The sequence below is a fragment of the Triturus cristatus genome, chromosome 8, assembly GCF_964204655.1.
Source record: "Triturus cristatus chromosome 8, aTriCri1.1, whole genome shotgun sequence".
In the NCBI taxonomy this organism is placed as follows: domain Eukaryota; kingdom Metazoa; phylum Chordata; class Amphibia; order Caudata; family Salamandridae; genus Triturus; species Triturus cristatus.
In genome coordinates, this window is record NC_140591.1 from 165136698 (window position 1) to 165163196 (window position 26499).

The following is a 26499-nucleotide window of genomic DNA, read 5'->3' on the forward strand; positions in this document are numbered from 1 at the left end:
TATCCCTTTCCCTAAATTAAAAAAAAAAAATAATTTCAAGATGGTTTTAGATGAGAAGTCATGTGGAAAAATTCACCACTGCAATAATGGTGAAATAAAATCATTATGGCAGAGCTGCAACTCATATAACTCTGTGGGCCGCTAAATTGATTAATGCCCCAAAACACAGACCATTTGAATGAAAGATGCCAAATATTAGTGTCCTAACTCACTAAAAGCATTAAACACACTTCGCTAACTCTTGCCCTCTTCCCCTTTTAAATGTACCACTCTGGACATGGATTTTCTACTGCTCTTCAAACAAGCATTAGTAATGCATCGGTTTCGCCTATGTAATGAATAAAGAGCTGTTTTCATGAATAATTGTCCAGAAAAAGGAAAGAGCTCCCTGACAGTTGACATGAGAGTGGAGAGGATGTGGTGCAGCGGCCAGAGCTGCTGACTCGGGAGCTGGGGATCCCGGTTTGAGTCTTGGCGGTGCCGTGCAGCATCTTGTGAGTCATTGCAAATCGCTTTAATCTCTCCTAGTGCTAAATTGTTATGTAAATATGCTGCAAGAGTAAAAGGCAAAACTTTATGAAAATATAGCTCCAGCAAAGCAGATGTTAACAGTATTTTGGCAGCAGGAAACTGATAAGAGAAGCAGAAGGGAAACAAGCATTGGTAAATGCAAGAAAATATGCTACAGCCAATAGAAATTGAGGAAAGGTAAGTGGCACACACAGGAACCAATGAGAAGCCTGGAAAGAGAGGAGGTGGGACGTAAGTCCCTTTTAAGTTTATATTAAGAGCAATAGATTTCTCAAGCATAGTGCAAGCGATGTGCAGGCAAACCTAAAGAGTAACTTAGAAAATGTGTAAATACCCACAAACCCACAAGTGTACAGTGTTGGTGCTGGTTTCATCTACCAAACCACTGAGGAGCTCCCATGTTGGTAGATTTTCCCTGAGTGACTCTCAGAACGACCAAATGGCCCACAGTGGTAACCCCTATGAGCAGGGACAGTGTTGGCTGATTCAGATAGAATTTCCTCCCACAGAGCAATTCTCTGAGCACCAAATTGTAAAATATTTGTGAACAAAATATTTGTGAAACAGCTTCATAATCCTTGTATCTATACGTTCCGGTTCAATCGTACCATGCAAACCATGACAGGATATTCAGAGTTATTTCTAAACTGATATAGCCATGAACTTACCATTCCGACCAGATGTCTTGTCTTTGTTACCAGTTGCCCCAGATCCTTTTCTCTGAAAAAAGAGGAGGAAAAGTGTCAGACGTTTTGTTTTATTCTTTTTAAAAGCTAAAACAGGTAGGTAAACTCAACTGTCACGAGAATCGGTCACTTTTCACAACCTCAAAGCACTGAAGTGAAATAATTCAGTGGTTTAATGCCACCTGCAGATGCGAGGAGCACCCCTCAAAATCCCCATGGACTATAGATGTTCATAGATGTAAGACTGAATGGGGGCCCTCTGAAGGTTGGGCAGCCCACTGCAAGAAAGCTGCTGCCCGGGCGCGACACATCTATAATTGTGACGTCAAATGTAGTAGTCATTGAGTGCCAGACAGAACTGAAAACTGAGCAGATTTTTTGTCACCTTTGCAGAGATGGACTGGTCTCTTATTAGGCAGCGATAGCTCAAAAGGATGAAACATAAGGGAAACCAGCAGGAGTGCTTGGCCCCCACTGTGCAACAGAGCTTAATTTGAGCCGGTGCCCAGCACCGGCACTTAATAGTATCCAGTGCACGGCACCGGCATCTAAATGTCAACACCATACTTAGAACAGTCGACCACATGGTGGCGCTACTTATCTAATTTAGATTTAAGCAGAACAACTGTAGTTTAGGACTACAATATACATTTAAATTGCTAATACCTGCCTCCCGAGCCATTCCTTCAGCTTTGGGGACCTGGAATAATCTCACCTGTTGCATTTCATTTTCATGCGAGGGAGATGGTTAGTAGTTGTTTTGGCAGTGATGACAGGGGCGATGGGTGGTGCAAACTGCAGTGGACTCCAGGTCAGAGCCCTTGCACTTAATATTTTACAAATTAAGTACTGCTGTGCAATGAACCTTGCTCCCAGAGCAGACCCTAAACATCTACATCTCAGGAAAGGCCAGAAAATGGAACTTTTCTGAACCGCCTTCACCTGATCTCATCACAAAGGGGGGAAGCACTCAAAGAAATAATAGACCAGGTCCGCTTTGCACCAACTGGATTCTAACTTCCCTCATCGACTTAAAAATCCGTGGCTGTCCCCGTGCAGCACTCTGAGATATACGAAAGGAGACACATAGGGGTCCATTAGCATGGCGGTCGGAAAATCACTCCGACTACCATGGTAGCGGGAAAACACCGCCCGCCAGGACCGCAGGAAAACCGCCGGTCCAATTATTATGCTCCGCAGTGAAAATCCGACCGCGGCGGTCGGATAGCAGCGGTTAACACTGTGGTGGGCGGTACTGCCAACAGCACTGCCGCGATGTCCAAACAAGCATGTCCTGCATGTCCCTGCACTCTGCTGCAGACACCGCACAGTGCCTGCCACCTGGTACAGGGTCATGTGGGGGTCCCATGGGTACCCCCCCAGTGCACCCACACACCCCTCCAACACATTGGAGGTCCGCAATGGACCCCCAGAGACATTCTTCGCATGCCTTTCCATGGCGGTTCCGACATCGCGGAAAGCTGGCTACCGCCGGCATCATAATCGTGCCGGCGGTGCTTGGCCCTGATCCGCCACAATTGTAGCGGTCCAGCTCCGCACGCCAGGCAAGCGGGCGGACTGCAACCGGCGGAAAAGTGGCGGGTGGTAAATCACACCGCTGCGGTCACGACCGCAATGCTAATCGGACCGGTGGTGTTCAGGGCTTCGATGGCGGGTGGATGTCTGCCGCAGGTCTGGCGGTTGCTGCCGCCCGCCCGGTGGAGGACATCCGCCCTCCATCCTAATGGACCCCATAGTGCTGTATTAAGCTCCAATTAATAAATACATTTCGAGCTTTCTGGCATTTCCCAGTTAGCTTCGCGGGTGATAGTGCACACTACACATCTGCATAGCATAACATGATACGATTCTGAACTTAGTGCATGGTGGGCTACCCAATCTTGTGAGCACTAAGCCCCTATTTCAAAATGTTGCTGTAATCTGCAGCAGGTGGGTCCTTTTTCTCTGGAGCGGGTTCGGCTTCCTTACTAGACTTCAAAGCATGGTTGAGGTTGACTATCCAACCAGTGCGGCCCTGACCGTGCTTACCAGCATGAACCCATTGTTCTGAAGGGGCATTGAGAGGGAGGTCTGCTCTATAAGGTCAGATACCCTTGACTTATCCGTTATGGCAACGACCAAGAAAAACCAATCATATGTTGGCTTCTAAGAGAGCGTCCTTCTAGGGGTATTGGACAGAGGCCAGTATATGTCTGACACAAACGTCTGTGTATTGTATTCCATGTTCATATAGGGCTTCCTATTCTTTACTAGACACTGAAGCGCTATTCAGGCTGGTAGCAAGATATTTCATGGAGTCAATCTTCAGCGCTAGTTATACGCGTTGTTGTTAGTCATATTCTATGCAAAATTATGAGTTGCTATACTACTTAGTTGCATGCATTTTCTAGTCTAGAAGAAACTTGTAGATTGTTGTTATTGATGCATATACTTTAGTTATGTATCGATTTGCATTCATAATTAAGACTCTGTAATTAGAGGGAATGGAGGGTATGCGTTATAGAATGTGTAATTTACTACCATCTGCTTGTCCCATTATAAGGCCTTATCGAATGACAGTAGTATTGTTAGAAAATACAGTTATACTCATTTTGGCCAGTTCCTATGCAGGCTGGGTCAGTGAGTCTGGTGGAAATAACTCAATAAGATTTAGTTTAGAAGGTTAGGCAGTATAGGACAAAAGGAGATATGGTATTTTGTTTATCCCATATTAAAAGGTCACACATGTCTAAAGAATACAAATACAAAATTTCATCAGAAAACATATCAACAAATATGCTGGCTGACAATTTATTCTTTATTGGGAACAAAATTGAATAAACACCCTCCAGTGTCCACGTAATGTGTTGCAGTATGAATGCTGTCACAGCAGGAACTTGCGAGTTCCATATGCATATGTTTAAATAACCAATGCTATAATGGCCTGTGGGAGGCTGTGTGCCTTACGGCGCCCTCTAGACTTCTGATGTGTATCATAATTAAAAGGAATACCTTTGTAGAGTAATTGCTTTATACAAAAACCACTGTAGAGAAACATCATGTTTTTAACTTAACATCAAGGACTCCTAAAATGAACCTCTTAAAAGGAATTCCTTCAGAGCCAAATTGCCTTACATCCACCCTAACTTAAAAAAAAAAAACTAATTTAAACTCTATCAATGACACTGAACCTACCCATAACTCTATAACTGATCCAAACTGAACGCTAACACTGTCATCCTTACCTTAACTATAACCCTTAACCTAACCTCTGCCTAAACCCGAACTCTTGCCCTAATCTGTGACCCTAAAATTACACCTTAAAGTCAACATTAACCTATTAATTTAGAGCATATTTAACCCTTTATTTAAATGGTTATTCTTTAACAGTTATACCTTTCAATGAATCAGTTTGTAAGTACATATTTCACTCTGCAAGTACACTTCTCGTTTGTGGTTACTCTGTAAAGTATTTCTTTTCCATAACAAAATTTCTCTGGAAAGGCTGCTTAGGTTTCTACGTAATGACATAGTCACTTTCTCCCTGCTTCAATCCATTGAGGTAAGTGACACTACGCCTTCCCCACTTAGGGTACGCACGCGCGCAACATGGACTGATGCAGGGGCCAAAATGAGTAGATGCTGCTGAGGCTGCGGGTACACGCCCTGTGGCCTTCGAAGCGGGGGCATTGCCTGGCAGCGGGTCCGATCTGCCTGGACATCATGCCCAGTGACAGTCTGGCTTGTCCTGTGGATAGGGAAGGGAATGATGCAGTGGCATGATGAGTCTGAGTTTGCATGGGCTGAGTGGGCAAGTGTGTAGAATGTTGAGTGTGGATGTTGTATGGATGTGAGGATGCATGCACTGTTGGAGTCTGAGTGCGGGGTGTAGCCTGGGAGTTAAGGACAGGAGGAAGGATGCAGCCCTCACAGGCTGTGGCTGTAACCTAAGGGCCGGCCATGAAACAAAGAACTTCCCTCCTGCCTAAGTGGCTCCAGCCTCTTGTGTGAAGACCCTTCCCTCCAACTACAGCATCCATGCTTTCCCATTGCTGGACTTATCGACCTCTGCTTACCACCTCAGTGGGCCTGCATGCAGATGCATCTGCTGGTATTTCATCGCTGAGAACGGGTGATATATTCCTTGGGGTGCCCTTCCCTAAGGTATTGTCAAATGAGCAGGCTCACCCTGCTCAGTGTCTTTTAACACTGAGTTCGGAGGCGCAGTATGCAAGACAAGGAATGGTGACAAAAGGAAAGGCACCCCTCCCCCCTCTCTAAACCTGTGCTGATGGGCTACAACCTTTTCATTGACTCGCCCTCCATTCATGGACAGTTCACAGTGCTCAGGATACTCAATGAGCCATTCCTACAGACAGAGCTTTGTCAGCCAGCAAGGCCTCACAGTAAAACACGCCCGGCCTCCCTCCCAGGTCTGACCAGAAGTGCATCCCGCTGCGGTGGAGAGCTCTGTCTCTGACTCCCTGTAGTCTCATTCAGACCCGTGCTGGGTCGGCTACACAACATCACTAGAGGAGCACGTTGAGGAGATCTGGTGTGGTGGTGTGACATTGAGGCAGCATTGGGCATAATTGGGAGAAAGGCTTTAAAGTTTATTAGAACATTGGAATGTGGAGCACTCCATTGAAGACAATGGAGTGCTCCAGGCTTCTAATCGCTGGTAGAAGCCCGGAGAGCAACATTCCATTATTGTTCACAGCTGTGGCTGTGAACAAAGCTCTCACGGAGCCCAAGGGGATTTCAACCCCCTCGGGCACCGTGAAGCCTTTGTTTTACAAATTAGAACATTCTGTCCTCAAGGAATGTTCTAATAGCCTTAAAGCCCCCCCCCCCATAGTGGGCTCTACCAGCCATTAAAGGCCTGCTCCTTTGTTAAAGGCCTGATCCGAATGGAACGGGCCTTTAATGGCCGGTAATGCCTGCTACATGTGGCTCCAAGGCTAAAAACAATATTGATGTACAAAGTGTATTATAGTTCCCGGTGGAGTTACCAATATGCAAATATTGAATGTTACGCAATCCCAGGGGCATTAATCAATCAGGGAATAAACAACTTGATGTTCTCTTTCATTGAATGCTATGATGAAGAGAGGAAGGGTGTTTCACGAGAATGGGGCGCACCTCTCAGAGCAGCGCAGTGACATTTGTAGACACATTGTTTCCATTTTCATAGACTCTGACAGCAGTTGTTGTCAGAGTCCACTGTTAGTATTTTTCGGCTAGTAAACTGGTGATTTTGGGACAAATGTACCTCTTGTTTTCTCAAAATGTGAAGATCTTGCAAGGATATGGTCTCCCCCCTCCCTGAGGGCAGGTGAATGGGAAAGGACTTTTTGACACAGATATTGTTAGCATCGGTGAGACCAGACATGTGTCATTGTGTTGTGGCAGGTATAACAGGGGTCATAAGATCCCTATTGTGGAATGAAACTCTCTTTTTGCCTCCTGGTTGCCTCCCTTGGGCCCTTGGACCCTTGCCGCTTCTGCTGGTCTATAAGCGTTTTAACCACATCCGAGTGTAATAACATTATAACATCATTGCATCAGTTTGTAATAAGCTTCTTTTGGCGATTTGATGATGGACTCATTGCACAGCTTGTGTATCTTGGCATTTTGCCCAGTGTGTGTATTTTTTGCCCTATCATTGCATGTCTTCTGGCATCCCACTTCACTAGTATGTTGTATAATGGTCCTCCAAATTTCCCCTGAAAAAGTGATGGTGATGTGCCCCATGTTGTTAGCAGTATATAAAGACCGCCCATGGCGCTCAAGTTTGAGTTTTACATTTTTCGAATGCTCTGAGGGTTCTACTAGCAAGCCACCTTACTTGCTGATTACATCATGCAACGTCTCATCTGCATATAATATAGCTTTTCCGCTTTAATCAGTTCTCTTTCTTACATTGCATGAATAACCATGGTTCTGAAGGCAATCAGTACCTAATCTCTTCTAGTCCATTCAATAATCCCACCAACCATCTGCATGAACTCACATACCCCCCACTAATGATTACAACTAATTCCTATTAATTAAATCTACTGCCAACAGCAAACAGGGGTAAATGCCTGGACTAGTCTCCTAGAGAGCACAAGACTAATCCCAGTAACCAGCAATAACCAAGAACACTGGATTAACCACTAACCTTGGGTGCAGGAGGAGTGCGGAGCCTGGTGTAAAGAGCTGCAATGCCGCATAAAGGTTGGAAGCAGTGCATAAAAGCTATTGCAACACAATACAGGATCTTTCCTTAATACTGGGGGTGAAATGTTTGTGTAAATGGATAAGAGTGAATGGGGAAGGGAAAGTTAGCAATCTCCTCTTTGCTGAAATCTGATCCCACAGATTTGGAAGAGTTATAGTGGCGGTTATCGTTAGGTCTGTTGTGCCGTAGCATCCATGACAAATCCCTTAATGCTCTTTCCATAACCTGCTGATCCATGTGTATTTATATTTTATTCTGGATTATTTTAGTTCATTATCATATTCCTTTTTCAGTCATTCAGCCAATATGCTAAACTAAGTAGCCACCAGGCTTACCCTTAGATAGCTCATCCTTACTCTTGGGAGACTCTAGCAGTCTGGTAAGGAGTCAAGGCCCTGGGCCTCCAAACATAAAATCCGGTGCATTCGGATGCAGAGGTGGAAGACTTTCCTTTCGCATGACTAAAGGTAGTATCTGCAAGTGATATATAAAGCCCATAGGATATTTGTCACATTTACCTCTGTCATTCTCTTGACTTCTATCCTTTCACACCTAAGAGATATCATTATTAAGTGTGGCTTGGAATAATATCCAGGCCACCTTTTGCTGCCCCAAATGTAATATTTCATGTAGAGTTTGATGGACAGTTGTAGAGTCTTCTCAACCAGGGAAAGAGAGAGAGAGGGGGGGAGAGAGGGAGAGAGACTGAGAGAGAGCGATAGAGAGAGAGCAAGAGAGAGAGAGGAGAGAGAGAGGGAGAGAGAGGGGGAGGAAAGAGAGAGAGAGAGAGGAGAGAGAGAGAGAGTGAGAGAGAGAGTGAGAGGAGAAAGAGGGAGACAGAGAGAGAGAGAGGAGAGAGAGAGAGAGAGAGAGAGAAGAGAGGGAGAGAGAGAGAGAGAGAGAGAGAGAGAGAGAGACAAAGAGGGAGAGACAAAGAGGAGTGAGAGACAGTGAGAGACAGAGAGACAGAGAGAAAGATAGAGAGAGAGAGGGATAGAGAGGAGAGAGACAGTGAGAGAGGAGAGAGAAAGAAAGAGGGAGAGAGAGAGAGAAAGAGGGAGGGCGAGAGGAGAGAGAGGGAGGGAGAGAGGAGAGAGAGGGAGGGAGAGAGAGAGAGAAAGAGGGAGGGCGAGAGGAGAGAGAGGGAGGGAGAGAGGAGAGAGAGGGAGGGAGAGAGGAGAGAGAGAGAGAGAGAGCGGAGAGAGAGAGCGAGAGAGAGAGAGAGAGAGACTGAGAGAGAGCGATAGAGAGAGAGCAAGAGAGAGAGAGGAGAGAGAGAGGGAGAGAGAGGGGGAGGAAAGAGAGAGAGAGAGAGGAGAGAGAGAGAGAGTGAGAGAGAGAGTGAGAGGAGAAATAGGGAGACAGAGAGAGAGAGGAGAGAGAGAGAGAGAGAGAGAGAGAAGAGAGGGAGAGAGAGAGAGAGAGAGAGAGAGAGAGAGAAAGAGGGAGAGACAAAGAGGAGTGAGAGACAGTGAGAGACAGAGAGACAGAGAGAAAGATAGAGAGAGAGAGGGATAGAGAGGAGAGAGACAGTGAGAGAGGAGAGAGAAAGAAAGAGGGAGAGAGAGAGAGAAAGAGGGAGGGCGAGAGGAGAGAGAGGGAGGGAGAGAGGAGAGAGAGAGAGAGAGAGAAAGGAGAGAGAGAAAGAGAGAGAGAGAGAGGGGAGGTAGAGAGAGAGCAATCAGGGGAAGGTAGAGAGAGGAGGAGAGAAATGAGAGAGGTGGGTGGGAAAGGGAGAGAATTAATGGAAGGAAAAAGAGAGGCAGTGAGCGGAGAAGAAAGGAGCGGGGCTGGTTTGAGCATTATTTCCAGGACAGCTTTAAACTCCCCAGCCCGTCCCTATGCTCAACACCCGCAAAATCAGCATTAATATGGAAAAAAATTGAAAAATTACTTTTAGGGCCATCAGCCTTCCTCCAGCTCCCAAAGGAGGAAAAAAAGGAAACGAGGAGGAATATTAGAAACATTAATACTTAAACTGTTTCATTTCTCTGAAAATCATTTGACTCGCGCTCTGTAAAAATCTTCGTCTGTTTTTATGAATGGGGCTAAAATACACTCCCTTCTGCACCTCTGGGAATTGTGCGGCAAGTAGGTGCTTAATTATAGTCGGTTCTAATTGCTTTCTTTCCATCACCAGCTGTGATTTATTCTTGCAATAGCTTTGGGAGGAGGAGAAAGAACGCGCCCAGCCCGCTGGACCTCATTTCACGCTCTGTAATGAGTTGTGCAAATTGTGCAGTTAGACCGGCTGCTAAGGGGTTACATTGTATTGTATTGTAATTGCACTTAGACCTGTTCTCATTTCAGTCCTTTCCACGTCATGAGAGCACGCCCCCAAAGCCTGCATCGATCTATAGGAGCATGGTGGAACTGCCTTCCACTAGCCTCAGTTTAGGACTCTCGCGAGCCTTCCCCCCATAGGCCCGGGGCGAGGTCTGTAAATGTAAGACAATATTTCGCGGAAGTCTACAGCGCAAGGGGGCATATCAACAACAACCGGCGATAATTATCGCTAAGCGCACTTAGCGCTAGGATAATTATCGCCGGCTAGCGTGGATTTTTATCGCTGAGATAGCGTGCTATTAGCAACGCTTATCTCAATAGCGATAAAAATCCTCACGCTAAGTGGCTAACGTGAGATTATCGTTGGAAACCCAGCGATAATCTCAAGTTAGATTGTTGATAGGGACAGACAAACTTAGCCATGATATCCTCCTTCCATAGGATATCATGGCTAAGTCAGAAAAATACCAGACGTAAAAAAGCAGCGTTAACCGAGGTTAGCGCTGCTTTTTTTGTCTCTAACAGGGTTAGCGATATTCTTGATAATAGGAGAAATGTCGCTTAGCGACATTTCTCCTATTATTTTACTCTGGAACGCCTCCTTTGCATCTCATTAGAGATGCAAGGGGAAGCGTAGAGTAAAAGGGTGCTAACATGCCAATTTGCACGTTAGCACCCTGTTGCTGGTAGGGTGGTAGTTTTATCTCTGTTTTTTTTGGCTTTTAAAGCCAAAAAAGCAGAGATAAAGCCCTTGTTGATATGCCCCTAGGTAAGCTAAGGTTACCGGAAGTAACGCGAGCCCTGCTTTGAGTAATGAAACAAGGGTTATGACATGCTTCTTGACGATACCTTGGGAAGCGGAGGTGATCGATAAGAGCTGACAGGAGGCAGGAAATGCGGCTGCCCGAGGCCCCCACATGGGGCCACTAAAGAGGGTCGCCCTCTAGTGCCACTGGGGCACCCCACCCCCCCTTATGGTCGTGGACCCTGGGAGGAGTCCCCCCCCAGCCTTGTGCGGCACGCAAGGTGTGCGTCACTTCCTGTGCGCGAGGACTGGGGGAGGTCTATATAGGCCTCCCCCACCATCTGGACGTCCTCTATTGCGCGCCAGACACGCCGTCTGGGGCACGCCATTTGGGTGCTCCACGGGACACGCTGTCCTGTATCGCCGGTATCGACGTCTTCGGGTTTCAGCTTCACTTTGTTTGCGGTCGTATCCTGGCCTCGCTGTGTTTTGGTCGGAGATGGTATCGTTGTTGTTTGCGGTGAGTCTTGCCATTTGGGGCAGTTCCCCTCGGTACTCGCACTGTTTTGCCCCTCTCCTCAGGTGAGAGAACTATGTTGGGCCTGAGGGGGAGGGTTCAGTTGGATGCCGATTTAAACCGAGGGTCTTGGTCGTGCATGCTCGAGATAGCGAAGAGCGTTCAGCATAGTTATCACTAGCCAACCGCAGATTACATGATTTGATTGTGGTTTAAAGGCCGAACGTAGTGCGCTTACCGCGACCCCTTGCTAGGGTCCCTCGTATGGCACGATATCGTATAACTAGGGCTTTGGCACGCTTCTAATTCCCCAATGTGCACGAATTTGATAAAAGAGATAGCGCGTGGAACTCGTAGGGTGGCGCTACCCCCTCTTCGGTGCCCTTTTGCCGCTGACTGCATTCTGTCCTATGAGATCCCTGCTGGCGGGCTGTCCGTACCTGTGCGCAGCCACGGCCTCCTTTGCACCCCCCCCACTGTCCCCTGGGCTTGCGTGGTGGCTGTGGTGAGGAGCGATCACCCTCTTGGGGTTTGCGGGTGCGCGGCCCGCCGGGTTCGCTTTGGGTCTTATTCGTGGTTTCCATTTAAGCCATCAGCCCTGAATTGTGCAGGTTGAGGTTACGAGTTATATCATATATCTGGATGCGATGTAAGAAACAGCCAGATCTAGGTGGGTGGCACACCACTCTATCACAGATTTTAGCGCATGTGTTTTAAATGTTTTAAGTATGTTAAGCCCATCCAGGAATTAGTGCACGAGTTTTCACGCAGCGTAGTGGTGTTTCTATACACACTTTGCTCTGGTCACAACGTATTTCAGGGTAGTAGTGCATTTGGATCCTGTAGTGCGCACGCTCCTTCCTTCTCTAAGGCTAACTGTTGAAAGTGGAAGTTTCTGGTTGGCTTGTATATGTATGTTTCTCTTGGCTCGAATGTGTGTCTGCCAGCAATGCTGAGGTAAAGGGCAAAGATGGCTTGGTCACTAGACACTATGAGAGATATGTCGGTATAGAGAATTCATGAAACAGAAGTTTCCCTTGATGAACACCATATCGTCTCCTCATATCAGGGCCTTGGGGTGCTGTTAGGTTACCCATATAGGTTCAGTTCCACAGCCATATAGATGAACTTATATTGGTAGGTTGGGAAGGGGTGGTTTTTCTTAGAGGAAACACAGGTTTAGGGTACATGATTAAAGCAATAATATTTCACTTGTAATGCACAGGTGCCACGTAAAGGAGCAATTTACAGCCGGTTTGTCATTTCGTTTGCATGCGTGGGCTCATGGGTGGGGTCAACGAGCTGAGGGTGTGGCAAGTGGCGCCATCTGTGGGGTTACTACCGGTAACGGTCACTATGATCCAACTAGTCAGAGCTACGAATTGTATGGCCCGTAGGCTACAGTACAGGGGTACGTTTGCGTAATTGCTGATATCGATATGTCTCCCTCATCTTCATTGTTAGATTTTGCTCGAGAAAAAAAAACAGTCATAGGCCTTTAATGTCCCTCATAGTTGCACTGAGATGATGAAAAGGTCACACATAGCAAACTGAAACCTTGGCAGTTATGGATGGGGGCGGCTAGCTCTTGGTTGGCTGCGCAACTGAGCCAGATTTGTGGCTTATTTACCTGATGCAAATAGAAGCATTGACTAAGCCATAAGATGGACTTGTAGGTGTAGTGCCCCTATTGTATTGATTACAGGGATGCAATGAAATAGCGGCAAAATACTAAGCGGCCACTACATAGTGGCAACTCACACAGCGGCCACTAGGCTAAATTACAGCACAAAGTTTACTGTGTAATTTGACCAAGTGGGTGCTGGTGCGCTGCTCGTGACTTAATGGCTCACTGGCGCTTGGGACAGTCTGCCACGAGTTGGCGCTGTCTGTCTATTGTAGAGATGACCCTAAAGGCATGGATTAATGCAATTGGCATTTTAGCGTATCACTACACAACATTAAAGTGACGATACGCGCTTTTTTCATTATAATTAGGGAAGTAACCACACTCATTAAATTATTTTTGGATTGGATTATTTTTCCCTATTTTAACGCACACAACACCTTCACTTGTACTGACACTAGGACCCTCACTTGCACTTCACCTATCGGCTCTGGAAAAAAGATCTCCGAGAAGTAGGCCCCTCAACGGGTGCCTGATCGGACATTGCAGCGCCGGCCCGAGTAGGAGCAGACCCGATGATGAAGCAAGACACCTACTTATCAGGTGTGTGAGGGTCTTTTTCCATTAAGGAGATCACTCTCCGACTTTCCATTGGTTTCAACCATACAGTTAGCATCTTTCTTTTTTCATCTCTCAATAGGAACTTCATACTCAGTGTTTGAATATATTGTAGAGATGACCCTAAAGGCATGGATTAATGCAATTGGCATTAAAATCACTGTAGCCAGCTGCCCAAGCCATCCTTTTAGTTTTGAGAGCTTGGAAGAGGTGGAATTTTCACGTTTGCACGAGTACCCGGGTTAGTAGCTGTGGTTACTATGATTGGCAGCACGGCAGGAGCGAGGTGTGGCGCAAAAGGAAGTGGCAGCCTGACAGGAGTCCTGGCTTATAGTGGCACAATTGTCAGGTGTTCCTTAGAACGGCCTTGCGGTATGTAGCGCGCGCGTATGCCGATTCTAGTTTTGCGCAATACTGGGCGTCACTATGTATGTGTCGCCGCGAACAGCCCTAGGTCAAAAATTGTGTTTTACTCTGCCTTCAGTGGCATTGCGGTACGTCTGTCTTGGTGGTTACCGGACAGAGTACCCTGGGTGGGGCAAATCAGTATATCAGTTTGGGGTTAATTATTGGTGCTTTAAACCAATTTGTACTGCCAGGGTGCCATTAAGCGGTAAGACCACTTGGGGGCAGTTTCTCACATTTGGGCTGTACATGAATGAATAATGTCTTCATTCACCAATTCCGATAACGGGCATCGCTCCATCCTTCCCAGCAAGGTAATAATAATAATCCACATTTGTAAAGCGCGAGCAACCTAAGCGGGTAGTTATGTCCTTTGCCTTTGAGGAGCGATTCTTTCAATGCTTTTCTCCATAGAACTATTCTCGCCAACTTTGTTTCAGTAGTTTGGATGGTGCCTTTGTCTCAAATCCATCAATATGTAACTGACTATCGGGTGACTCGCTGTCCACTGGTCCTGGTTCAAGACGGTCTCATGGCGCCCGAGTTAATCGTGGACCATGTAGGTTTTAATTGTTTCAATATCAGTTTTGTCTGGGCAATCGACCCAATCGGTGTAGCGAGTGACCACCCAGTTGGTCATTGTTTCCCTGCCCTATACTAGCGCTAGTGCATGTCAGTGGGGACAAGGTGGGGCACTCCAGTGAGGTCCTATTCTCTTTAGTTTTGTTGGTTTTGAAGTAGGCAGGAACAGTACTTCTCCCTTCAGGGGGCTTTGCACCATAGAGGGCTCTTCTTGGATGTGGCACGGCTGTGTCCGGCTGTCCGTTTATTGGTATTATATCACGGTGGTGTTCTAACGTAGTATTATGCCCGGGTGGCAAGGATGGAATTCACACGTTCTTTCACCTTTAAAAGAGTCGCCTGTTTGCCCCCCCCGGGTGTATGTCTAGATTGCGATATCATGGGGGTTACTGGTTTGTGGCCGATTTTTGGGGAAGTGGCCCTTTGGCCAGTTCATGCATGAGGCAGAGGTTTCCTGGCGGTTCTTATTTGGCACTAATGCTTTAGACCTCCATTCCGACCGCAGCTCTTTAGACCACTACCTACCAACTTGCCTCGTCATTTAGTTAACATCGGTTGCATTGCGACACAGTGCTTGCTGCACAAGCCATGGTTGAGCTTGCTTTTCTTTGAAGGGAGACATTTAATGCTAGTTCAAACACATAAAGGTGACAGTCCCACCATTTCAGAATGGAAGCATTTTCAAGATGCTATGCAGCAAAGCCAGATTTGTGGCTTCAGTTATCTGATACAACTAACAAGCATTATTAAGCGACTGGTACTGGCGTGTTGTAGGTGTAGGTGTAGCGTGGTCTCCTATTATATATCGTGAGGTAATGTCAGAGGCCCAAAAAACACCAGCCGGCAGCACACTAAGCTTAGCACCGACCCAAAGCTTAGGCCTTTATGAGGAACACCTGCTGGCATCATTTAGTAACAGGTACAGATATACACTGGGGGCATTCCTCTGCAACCAAGGGCAGGTTTCAGGTCGCTTCAGTTAAGACATATTCACCCGCTCTTTAGCGAGGGCAGCAGGTGGGTGGTGTAGTTGTCATCTAACAAGCGTGCGGTGGTGCTAAATAGTCCGGTAAACGCTTTGTTTGAGCCAAATGGTGACAGGGTATTATTGACTATTCAGCATTCTAATACTTAGGAAAGGGCAGGCATTTGCTCTGTGTGTTCCCGTATGGTTCCCACAGACTTGTCTGCCCCCTGGTTTATCCATATTTGGGTTAGAACCTGAGACTTGAAGGGGCATCCTCTGCCCCGGTGTCCCAAACACGTTGAGAGTCAACGCTGGGGTAGATGTACCATGAAGAGCCTGTTTACTAATTGGGTTTTCCCTAAGTTTTGGGGTCATACTAGATGGGAGCATTAAGTCTACAGTCCTTGTGAAGCATCCAGCTTTCCTTCAACCCAAGCATGGGCAGTTAGCGATAGATAAGTTTAAGCGTGTGGGTAACAGACACCTGCTCTTCACCAACATCCTGCCCCGGGGGCACGCATGCTGCACAAACATAGAGCTTCAACCACAAGGGTGCCAAGTAGCATAAACCAGTAATAGGTTTAAGAGGTGTGTCTCTGGCCTTACAGCTGTGTGAAGCCAACTCCATTTAGAGGTACGCCCAGGTGAAAATTGGGTGCTTCTTAAGGTTCTCATGACCAATGCGGTTTGTGGTATCTCCCAGCGGGTCCACTGGAAGTGTGCTGCAGCTAGCATGTAACAGGGAACCTGGGATTCTGACACTTTTACCACGCTTGGTGGGGACGCGGACAGCCAACATAGTGTGCGGCTGTCCCAATAATTGGTGTAACAAGGTGTCAGGCACAATGGGCTACTATGTCAATAGAACACTTGGCACGTCCAGTGTTCAACCAAACCTAAACTTTAACAGAGCAGATCATTTTCCCCGCCGGGGATGCTCTGGGTTGGCAGTGGGTACCCCCCTCCCCTATTTGGGAATATTCTAGGATGCGGTAAAGTAGGACTTAGTCAATCCTCAGTGTTAGGCACCATATTACAGACAGTGCGCACTGCCTAAATCAGATAGATTCTCTAAGCTGGTACGCCATAGGGGTTCCACCTCAGAGGGAACTGAGCGTGCAAAATTCCCACAAGGAATAAGGGATACATGGCAAGGGCCAGTGCCCCCCCCTTGCCCATTGTCATTCACTTCTAGCTATGAACACTCCTGTGCGTCATGTTTTAGCATGCATAGGGACTGTTCTAAGGTTAAGTATAATCTTTCTCGCCATAATAGCCAATGTAGGCAGGCGGGTTGGGGGAGAGGTTATCTAGCAAGTGGGCTGAGGACGTCCCCCACCATCTGGACATCCTCTTTTGCGCGCCGGACACGCCGTCTCCCACCCTACCGCTTACCCGGCATGGTTTGTGACAGGCAGGAGGCAGAGAATGTTGTAATATTGTCCTTTTTCGTTGCAGGCGGAGTTACAGGGCCATCTGGAAGCAAATGGGTACAGAAGGGTACCTCTGCGCGGCACCATAGGGGGTGCCAGAGCCAAAGACCAGGAACCTCATGGGAGGTTCCTGGAAAACCGTGTCAGCGCCCCGTTAGTCCATCGGGCGGTTGTGGGCCTGAACAACCGGGGGCTTGCCTTGCTCCGCTCTGCCGTGAAAGGGGCGTGAGTAATAAGGGACCATGTGTCACATGATCCAGAAAGAGGATCACCAGAAGGGGCAGCACAGATGGGGTTCGCCCCAGTGCTGCTTGGCTCATCAGGCGGGCAGGCTGCCCAGAAGGTTGCCTGCCCTTGGATCGCTCGTAAGATAACCCACCATATTACATACCGGTGTATGTAATAAACCTGCAGCAGTTTTACCCAAACAAAAAATGTGTGGTGTGTTTATTTATTGGCATGCATGCTATGTATGCAGGGTGGGTAGTGTTGCCCATGGTGGTGCTAGGCTTTCTGGGCATGCAGCGTCCTGACGTATCCATCATCACAAATCAGAATTACCGGACTACTTACCGGTAACCTTCATTACTTGTAGTCCTACTCATACTCGTCCTACTCATTACTTAAGAGATGTTATTTTGTGTTAATTAAATTTGATTGAGCTCACATATACCCAGAGGTGTCTTGGCACTGAGCTAAAGAGGAACACAGCTTAGGGAGGTGATGCCACCACCCTAAAACAGGAAAACTCCAGGAATGCTGGAAATGAAAATGGTGGGTGCCATAGAGACCTTCATTCCCAGGATCCCTCTGACATACCAAGCCCAGGCGAAGGTCACTGATGTTACTGGAGGGAGGGTGGCGTGCACTGACTGGGACGAGTACGAGTAGGACTAATGCTGCCCTCTCTATGGGCAAACATGGCACAGAAATCTTTGGCCTCCTGGAGGAGGGCCCAACTGACGTCCTTGTCTCTCTGAGACATGGTTGAAGGAATCATCCTTGCCAGATATTCTGGTGTTGCTTCCTCAGCAATATATTATTTTTGCTAAAAACAGAAGAAGTCATAAAAAAGGTGGTGGAGTGGCAGTAATCCCCCATCGATCTTATGCATTTTGGTGGTAAATTGCAATTCTATCCCGGAGGATGATTTAGTTGTGGTGAAAATTACTTTTCCCTTATGTTGTTTAGCCTGCTATAGCCAACTTTGGAAAATCTAATTTTTAAATGAATGTGCTGGTTAAGAGCCCCTTACAATCACCTGGTAGTAGTTGGTGCCTTCAATTATTATTATGAGAAGCTCCTGAAAACAACTGATATGAAGGGCCACATGTTGGCTTTTTTGTGGCCTTATTACACACGAATTAATCACGTCTTTTTTTTTCCATGTATGTAGTCTGATTACTACCTTATTAAATTTGAATAATGCACTTGTACATAACAGAATCGCTCCTTTACCAAGACACACTACATGAAATCAGAGCTGTTGCCTAGTGGCGGCTTGGTGTAGTGGCACGACAACTACATCTAGTGCAGTGTCCAACGTGGGTCCAGGTGGGCACAACCCAGGCCAGATTTGCAGACTATCAAGTATGTATGCAGTTCCAATTAAATTCACTCCATTTGGGCTTCTGTTACGTAGTTATCCTGAATATCCGCCGTGAACCCGGCCCCCATGGACCTATGCTGGACACCTCTAATTCCGCTGAGTAAAACTACAGATGTTTAGGGTGCACCATGTTCAGCAGATGCAGATTCTGGCTGCTCTGCCCTTGAAAGCCATTGCTTAAGAAGGCAGCCTGAGAACTGCACGGGTTGCTGAATGTCGTTCCCGCTCCCCTTGTAGATTTGTCCCAGGCTCGCGGCATCCGTCAGTGTCAGGAGGAGTCTGCAGCAGCGCCCTGGAATGACAGGCTGCTGAGTGCATTGACCGGAGCCCATAAAACACTGTATCAGTAAAGAATGTACCTTTGTGGCACGATCAGCATCTGACAAATTACAGTGGATTAGGCGCATCTCTGCAGATTAAATCGTCTGGAGAGAGATGTGTGATGGAAGAGGCAGCAGCCAATGATCTGCTTCCCTGACCATCAGCCAAAATGTGCCAAATAATATATTTTTTGTAATAAAGCCACTAAAGGGCAGTGAGATTCCTTTACATGCATGCAAATAACAATATCCTTCTTTGCGGCTGTCCATTGTGGTTCATATTTGTACATATGTATCCGTGTATCTATTTATTATAGAGTTTAGCACAGTGCTGCGTGTTCCCAGTGGCATCTTCCAAGCGCTGAGATGAGCAATAAATTGCACGTCGGTGATAAAGGCTGAATTGTAGGTAGGCTGAATGATGCGGGATGTGAGGATTGATTAGTTATCCTGGCATTAGAGACGACCCTGCTTTAGTCGAGGCAGGCATTCAGTGAAAGCAGCTCTGCCGAGCTCAGTTTTAAGAGTGTCCTGAAGAGAAGATAGGAAGTTTAATAAGTATATTTGATATATTGTTGTGATCACTCCGGCATTAACATCGCCTCCTTCCTCATCCTAAACTAGCAAACTCCGGGAACAGGAAGTGGACTCTGATTTTCCATCGCTGACGTCATCCTGCCATTGCGTCACAAAGGAGCCCCTTTTCTCCTGCAAGAGCGGGACGCACCTTTCCAGTGCCAGGGCAAACAAGGCTCTTGTGGGGATCTGTAGGAAAAACTTGAGGTTACACACAGATATTCACATACTACCCTGATCAGCTACACACCTAGGGATTTTGGAATTTGGATCCAGATGTACAAAGCCATTTAGCGGTGACAAAGTATGAGAGTTGCTAAATCAATGAAGTCTGCGGCCGCTAAATTGATGTTTTAAATGTAGTAACAGTGGTATAGCAAGGGGGGGCATGAGTGGCGCCCCCTCTGCTTTTACCTGTGGCTGTCGCGGGAATCGCCAGCACCCCCCTCCCCGTCCCCCCCCCCCTCTTACATGCAGGCGGCCAAAAGTGTAGCTATACCACTGTGCAGTAAACCTATTTTGTGACTCAGTAACTACGTAACAAATCGCACAACAGGTTTATGATGCATAAAGAATCGCAATTTGGAAGGGTCATGCTTAGGGCGTCCCTTCCAAATTGCCATTCGCAATGCTGTGTATCAATGGTTCACAACTGCAATTTAGGCCACAAACGGGGCGGGGCCCATCGGGGTATTTTCCACGTTGTGATTGTGAATAACATGGGAGCTTTCAGTCGATCAGGGGACCACTACCAACTCTGAAACACACTTTTTTAAACAAAAATTCCTTTTTTAAAACGCAACCCCATTTCCATTAAGCAAAAGAGCCCGAAATAAATAATATATATATTTAAAAAGTGATCCCGGACACAGTGGTCAGCAGGCCACCATCTCAGTGATGGCCACCAAGCAGAGTGAGTTGTAATGTGTGACCTACCTCATGAATAGTAATGGCTGAGAGATGGAGGCAGGTGAAGGGATGAGTGTGAGGGGGAAATATACTTGTGCTAGATTAGAATGGAAGAGTTGGAATAGTACAGTTTGTATTTTTTTGCACTAGAATGAGGAACAGGCAGGTTAAGCAGTGCAGAGCAGTATATATTCCTCCAATGAAAAATCTCCCTTTCTCTTAAAAAAAAAACATGCAAACGATACTTTTAAATGGTAAATTAATTCATGCGAGATAGGACTGTCAAACACGCCCCATCAGAGTCCTGCCTACTGTCCAAAACGATCCGGCTGTTATTACTCTAAGGAAAGCTTGACATCCTTAAGTGGCTGCGATTTTTACACCGAGCAAGTCTGTTTTACAGTTTCTATTTTTAATTTGATGAGTCGTAATTGGAAAAACGACCTTCAGGCCAATTTCTTTTATTTAAAGCTCGGCTCAGCTAAAGGCCCTCACCTCAATTTGTGATCCTCGGCATCTTCCCCCATGCCATCAACGCGCTAAGAGGAACAGTCTCCTGGGTCATTAACGAATGAGGAAAACAGAGCACGTGAAGGCGACGCAGAAGCTCAGTGTGAGCAGTTTCCATCACCTTATTAGGGCTGGCACATGTTTCACAGTGACGTGGCTCTCTAGTCCACACTAAGGGCCTGGGAAGAAGCATCTTTTCTCTCTAACTTCCGGTGATTCTCAAAAGGATTAGAACTGCTACCCGGAGTTCACGGTGTTTTCTGCACGCGCTTTAAGATCAGTATTTTTGCTCCACTTTTATTTAATTTCGAGGCAAAAATGATTGACAGCCGCTAGAAAAAATGTTTAGAAATTTACCTGGGAAAAATAGCATGTCTCCTTTCTGCACTGATTAACGTTTCAAGGAAATATTGTCAAGTGCGTGGAAAAGAGGCGCGAAGGCGTGGACCGTAGACATAGAGAAACAAAAAACTCTGTGAACTACTGCCTACATGCAAGACTTTGCTCACTGCATCTAAAGAATCAACCAGTCAAATAAAAGCCCTTAAATAAAATAGCTCAGTGCACTATGCTAACATCTATAGAATTCCACAGGTAGGATCACCCTCCCGCTCCCTCCAGCAACCCCCCCTCAAGTCTCTGGGTGCTTTCTTCAATTATGAAGAATATTATAAAGCACAGGATAGACCCATGTGGGCCTCCAGGCAGTGTACCTACAGATGACGATGAAAGTAACAGGAGTAACCCTCAGCTACACAAAGTGCAAAGTAGACTGTCTACTTGTGATTTAGGAACCTCTAGAAATGGTCAACTTTTGGACTAGGTAGCTCTTGGAATCTCTCCCTCTATGTTGTCCCTTGGCCAGTGTCTCTCGTTTTGACGCTGTGGATCGACTCTGGTCCTCCACCGTATTTAGTGGTATTTATTGTCAGCACACAAGGACCCTGTGATCGCCTCAATTTGGTTTGTTTGCCTTCTCATCCGTATACTGTGGACTCCTGCCAACCATGCCATGTGGCTTGCTTGTGCATTCTTCGCCTCTTGTTGCCATGCCCTGCTCTGTGCTTTAACCCCCTTGCAGATGCATCAGAACGCCTCAATTCTTAGTTGGTGGTCACCGTATTCTCCTGCATATGTCTCGGTCCATCTCTCTTGTCCATTTACCTTCCTGATCGTTTTTCCTCTATTATTTGCCGAGGTCGTTGCGGCACCTGCGGGAGTTCTGAGGAGTCAGAATCTGTCACCGTCACACCAACACAGCCGGACAAGTGGCCAGCCGTGTGTTCCTCATCAAATATTCTGGAAGTTCAAACATGAAATCTTGTAGGCAAATCTTGCACCAAGATGGGCTCAGTGTAATACTCCACAGCATATGTACAATTGTACATCGTGGACCCACGTAGCAAGCAGTACTTGCCGTCCAATGGGAAAGTGAGGAACTATTGTGCGTTATGTGGGTTGGGTCCTCTGAGTGCACTGCATGAGTAAGTCGACAATGGAGTTTTTAAGATAGGTCCATACCAGACACTATATATTTGTCCTTGATAACTTCACCATCACAAAAAATAATCAGAACCTGGCTTTAAAACAAAATAACCTTGAGGGATAAGCTTGGAAACAGTACATGACTGACCTCAGTTCTGGTTGGCAGTACCTCCTCCTAGCTTGCATTTCCTATCACACACCCGGAATGGCGTTGCATGCTACCCATGTAAGCAAGAGCTTCAGCACCCCACCAAAGAGCAGTAACCCCTATATAAATTGTACAATACAAAGATAGCTTTTACTTAGCATTCTAGGATGTCCTGCTTGAGTATCTGCATAGTTACATCACTAATATGATGAAAAAAAGGTGACTGAATCTTCCGCAGATCCAACAAGAAGATTCAGGCAGAGAAACTCAGTTTTGACCCCCTTTGATATGTATGCCATCCAGGCCTCCACCTAAGTTTCAAACTGTTTTATAGGGTTTTTAAATTTAGCTCGAGCTATCACGCCACGTTGCCTAATTGCACACCATTCGCGGCAAAATTTACCAGGACACAAGAGGCTACTGTTTTCTACAATATTTTCTTGCAGGAAAAGCATCCTTGTGTCCATTTCACATTAAAATATAGCATGAACTGATGCTGTTGCATTTTGCACGTTTTCACATCTTTTTTCCAAAATTTAGCATTATTAAGCAAAAGCAAATTATGTGAATTACCCACACCCCTAATTTAAACGTAATCCCAAAATACCTGGGCACATTACCCAAATTAAACTCTGGCGCCCTTTTAGGGGCAGCTAGCCTTCACGTCTGTGGCGATGCCTGCTAAGATGTTTTCAGGTTTACTTGTCTCAGTATGTGCTTTCAAAATAGTTATTCCCTCTTGCTATTATTGAGTGAATGCATATAGTGCCTGGAAGATGCTCAAAGTGTCCCTGTCTCTATGTTAAACTCGAGAACTGGAAAAAAGGTGTTCATGTTAATTGATCCATCATTTCAAGTCCACAAAGTCAAAGTTTGCCAAACGGGGTGGGTTTATTTGGGTAACAACTCAATACATTTGTCCAGTTCTAGTCCGGATTCATCTCAAAAGAACCAACTGAATTTAAGATTATTAAGATTTGTAGAAGGGAAAATATGCTGGGATATAGTTTCCCCAATGACATGGAGGCAACTGATAATATTTTGGGGACATAAGGATCCATTCACAAACTGCAATTTGCAGTACATTTTGGAGTATTACAAAAGTACCACTAATATTCTACAAAATGCTATTCACAAATTTATGTGCAGAGTTTACGTCTCCATCTATCCTATATTTTTGTGTTCGAAGATCTCTGACCCAACTGTAGAGTTTCCACACGCAGACATATACATTTCAGTAATACATTTGAGAGGGACAGACAGGAGTGGGTGGAAAATGTGGAATACTTAGGACTAAAGTGAAGGGGATTAGGGAGAAGTGAGTAAGGGTTTGGGGATGGTTCGAGCGGGATTTAGGAATGAATGTACACCCACCTACAAAAGAGTAAGCCCATTCCTGTGACAAACTGCACTTCTAAAGTTACTGCAGCTAAAAAGGGTCCCAAAACAGTAGTACATTACTCTAGCTTAGAGCTAGCTGAAGAATGTCCAGCACCTCACATGGCCAACCACTGGTACTGCAACCTCCTTCCATAGAAAATAATGAAGATAGGGACTTAAAATGAAACCCAATAGGAAATAAGGTTACATTAAATTAAATAATTTAAAATAGTTTAAAATACAAATGAATATAATTTACTACTGATTCTTTTCAGCTGTAGTAACTTACACTCGGAAATGTGGCTGCACCTCTTTTTTGGGTGGTTGGTGATGTGTAAGTCTATACTTTGAATACCTTTACACTCATATTTTGTGACTGACCAAAATTAGTAAAGTTGCTGAAAAGTGTAAGAGTAAACATACACATGTAACTTACTCACAAGTGTAATCTATCATTATGAATAGCCCCAAAAGTATCCAATATGTGTAAACTCATTCATAGTATATTCGGCAGAAAATAAATCTAAAATTCCTTGGGAAACAGCCCTTACAACACGGTCATACCCACCCGTGACCGTTACTATGCAGCCATTACCAAGCATATGCCTTTACCACGCATGCCTATAGCACGCATGCTTTTACCATGAGTATGCATTTATCACGCATGCCTTTACAACAAATTTAGTTGTAACGCCATGAATGATAACAGCATATGGGTGGTGATGGCTTTGTGGCTAAAGTGTTTTCAGTGACGTTATGACAGGAGCGCAACAATAATTAAATGTCATTAAATTCGTTTTTAGGAGTTAGTGTTTGAGGTCAGGGGTAAGTGTTGTGGATGTGGATGTGTGTCCAAGCCTGCAATGAAGACAGAAGCGTACTCCCAACCCAATCGGAGGCCTCTCGGATGCGTGGTAATGGGGTGCGTAGTAGTGGGTCAAGTGTGGTAGAGCACATATTTTAAAGGCATGCATGATGAATGCGTGTGTTGTTCCATCATACAACCAAATACCTTCCGCAGATAACCTCCATGTGCTGGAAATAACATATTATATTCATGAACTTTGGATGTACTGTGTCAAATGTATTATTACTGATGAACGACGAGCAGGACTCTATATAAATGATGAATAAATATCCTATCGCTACCTCTATTCAGTTTGTAAAGATCAGATCTATTTATTCATTTGTCAAGCATAGGATTCTAGTCCACATGTGCTCATCCGCGTTGTTGGGTACTTAGTCAACACGCCTTACCAAGAGTTCATAGATATGCTTCTTTGACACCTCCAGTTATTTTCACTTAGAGCTCTGGGATACAAAGAGGCCAAAAAGTACTGCATTACATCAGGTCAGGTAGTCAAAATTGAAACTGGAGTTTACCGTCATCAAGACCGTGTTATTGTTATTGATTCTTTAATGCATGCGCTGCAGTCACCTCTGGTATTCTGATATCTGCTACTTGGTGAATAAGTGGTGACCCCTCTTTAATTGCAGCATCTGAGATGGGATGATATAATTACATTAAGTGCTGGTAAGAACACATGCAGCGAAAGGGCATAAGCACACCGTGCCAGGTACGGTAATACAGGACTGTGTACGTGCCGCTAGTCTTTATTTTAGGGCTCACTTGCGGGAAATCAACATGTAACGTGCACCGACTGACGCAATTGGCCTGGCGTGTGGCCAGCGGGCCTGGGGAGCTGCCGCAGTAGAGGAAGCGATCACCACCGTCTGGTACAGTCGAACTGCCCCAGCCACTGTGGATGTATAGGCGGTGCAAGGCCACAGAGGAGAGACCGTGTTGTGAAAAGAGATTGCTGGCCCCGCCTGGATGGTAATTCATATTATTTGAGTGGGGCTTCCACCCCCGTCAACTAATAACATAGTTTTTTACAAAGATTGTGACAGGGAGGGAGTGGGGAGAAGAGCCCTTGGGCGTTGCGCGTGTGGTTCATGAATGGCAGCTTCATAAAAATGAGGTGATAACTAATGTCTACCATCTTTAAAGCTGTGTGCTACAGCTGCACCTGGAAGGTATTCACATACATGGATTAACATATCCAGAGTCCTCAGCAGGCTCCTCTGTGGCATAAAAACAAAAAATGAGGCCCCTTTCAGAATGATATATATCCTTGGCCTTGGGCTGAATGGGGGCCCTCTTCAAAGGTTGAAGGGCCCAAAGGGTCGATGGGGCCCTTGAGCTACAGGGCTTCCAGGAGCCTCCTGAACCTCCTCAGCTATATTGGCATGATAAGTGCTCAGGTCAGTTTAGCATGATACTATGAAAAAAAATACAAGGAAATGCAGATGGTGTATGGTCTGGAGGTTTTTGTCTCAAATCTCAATTTTGTGAGTAAGACCGCATGAGAAATTAAAGATATTCCATTTGCATGGTTGGAAGTTCAGAGGTTGTCTGCAGCACTGTTGGGTAGTGACTTGAGCTCAAGCACTTACTGCGCAAAGAAGAAGGTGAGATAGGGAAAGATGGAATAAAGGAATAAGGGAATGAGTGAGCAAGTTAGGGAAGAAGAGAGTTAGTGAGGAAGAAAAGGAGGAAGGAGGGAGCATGGGCACTCAGGAGAGCTGGAGGAAGGAAGTGATAAAATCATTGATGGCGGAATGAAAAAGAGGAAAGAGGAAGGCCATGAGGGAACGATGAGAGTGAGGAGAGGGAGGAGGGAGTAAGGAAGTTGATGATGGGAGAATGAGAGGAGGGAGTGGCAATGATGGAGAAAGAAAAGAATGAAGAGTATATGGAGACTGAATGAGGCAGGAAATGATCTTCCTTCCCCCAGAGATTAGATCCACCTCGAATTACATGCATTTCAGTAAACCGCTGAAGACTTGGCTCTGCCGACAAGCCTATGACTAAACCATCTTTAGCCGCATGCTGCCTTCTGTTACCCAGCGCCAAGGAGCCTCTCCCGTGAACGAGCACT

General features: G+C 45.9%; 1 protein-coding gene across 1 annotated transcript in view; it reads right to left on the bottom strand.

The window, feature by feature from the left end:
- The window catches only part of PCP4 (Purkinje cell protein 4), a 205804-nt gene that overhangs the window by 100508 nt on the left and 78797 nt on the right, over positions 1-26499 (bottom strand). The window contains exon 2 of the mRNA XM_085624040.1: positions 1200-1251. Coding sequence (XP_085480166.1) covers positions 1200-1251 — 52 coding nt within the window. The remainder of the gene's footprint in view (positions 1-1199; positions 1252-26499) is intronic.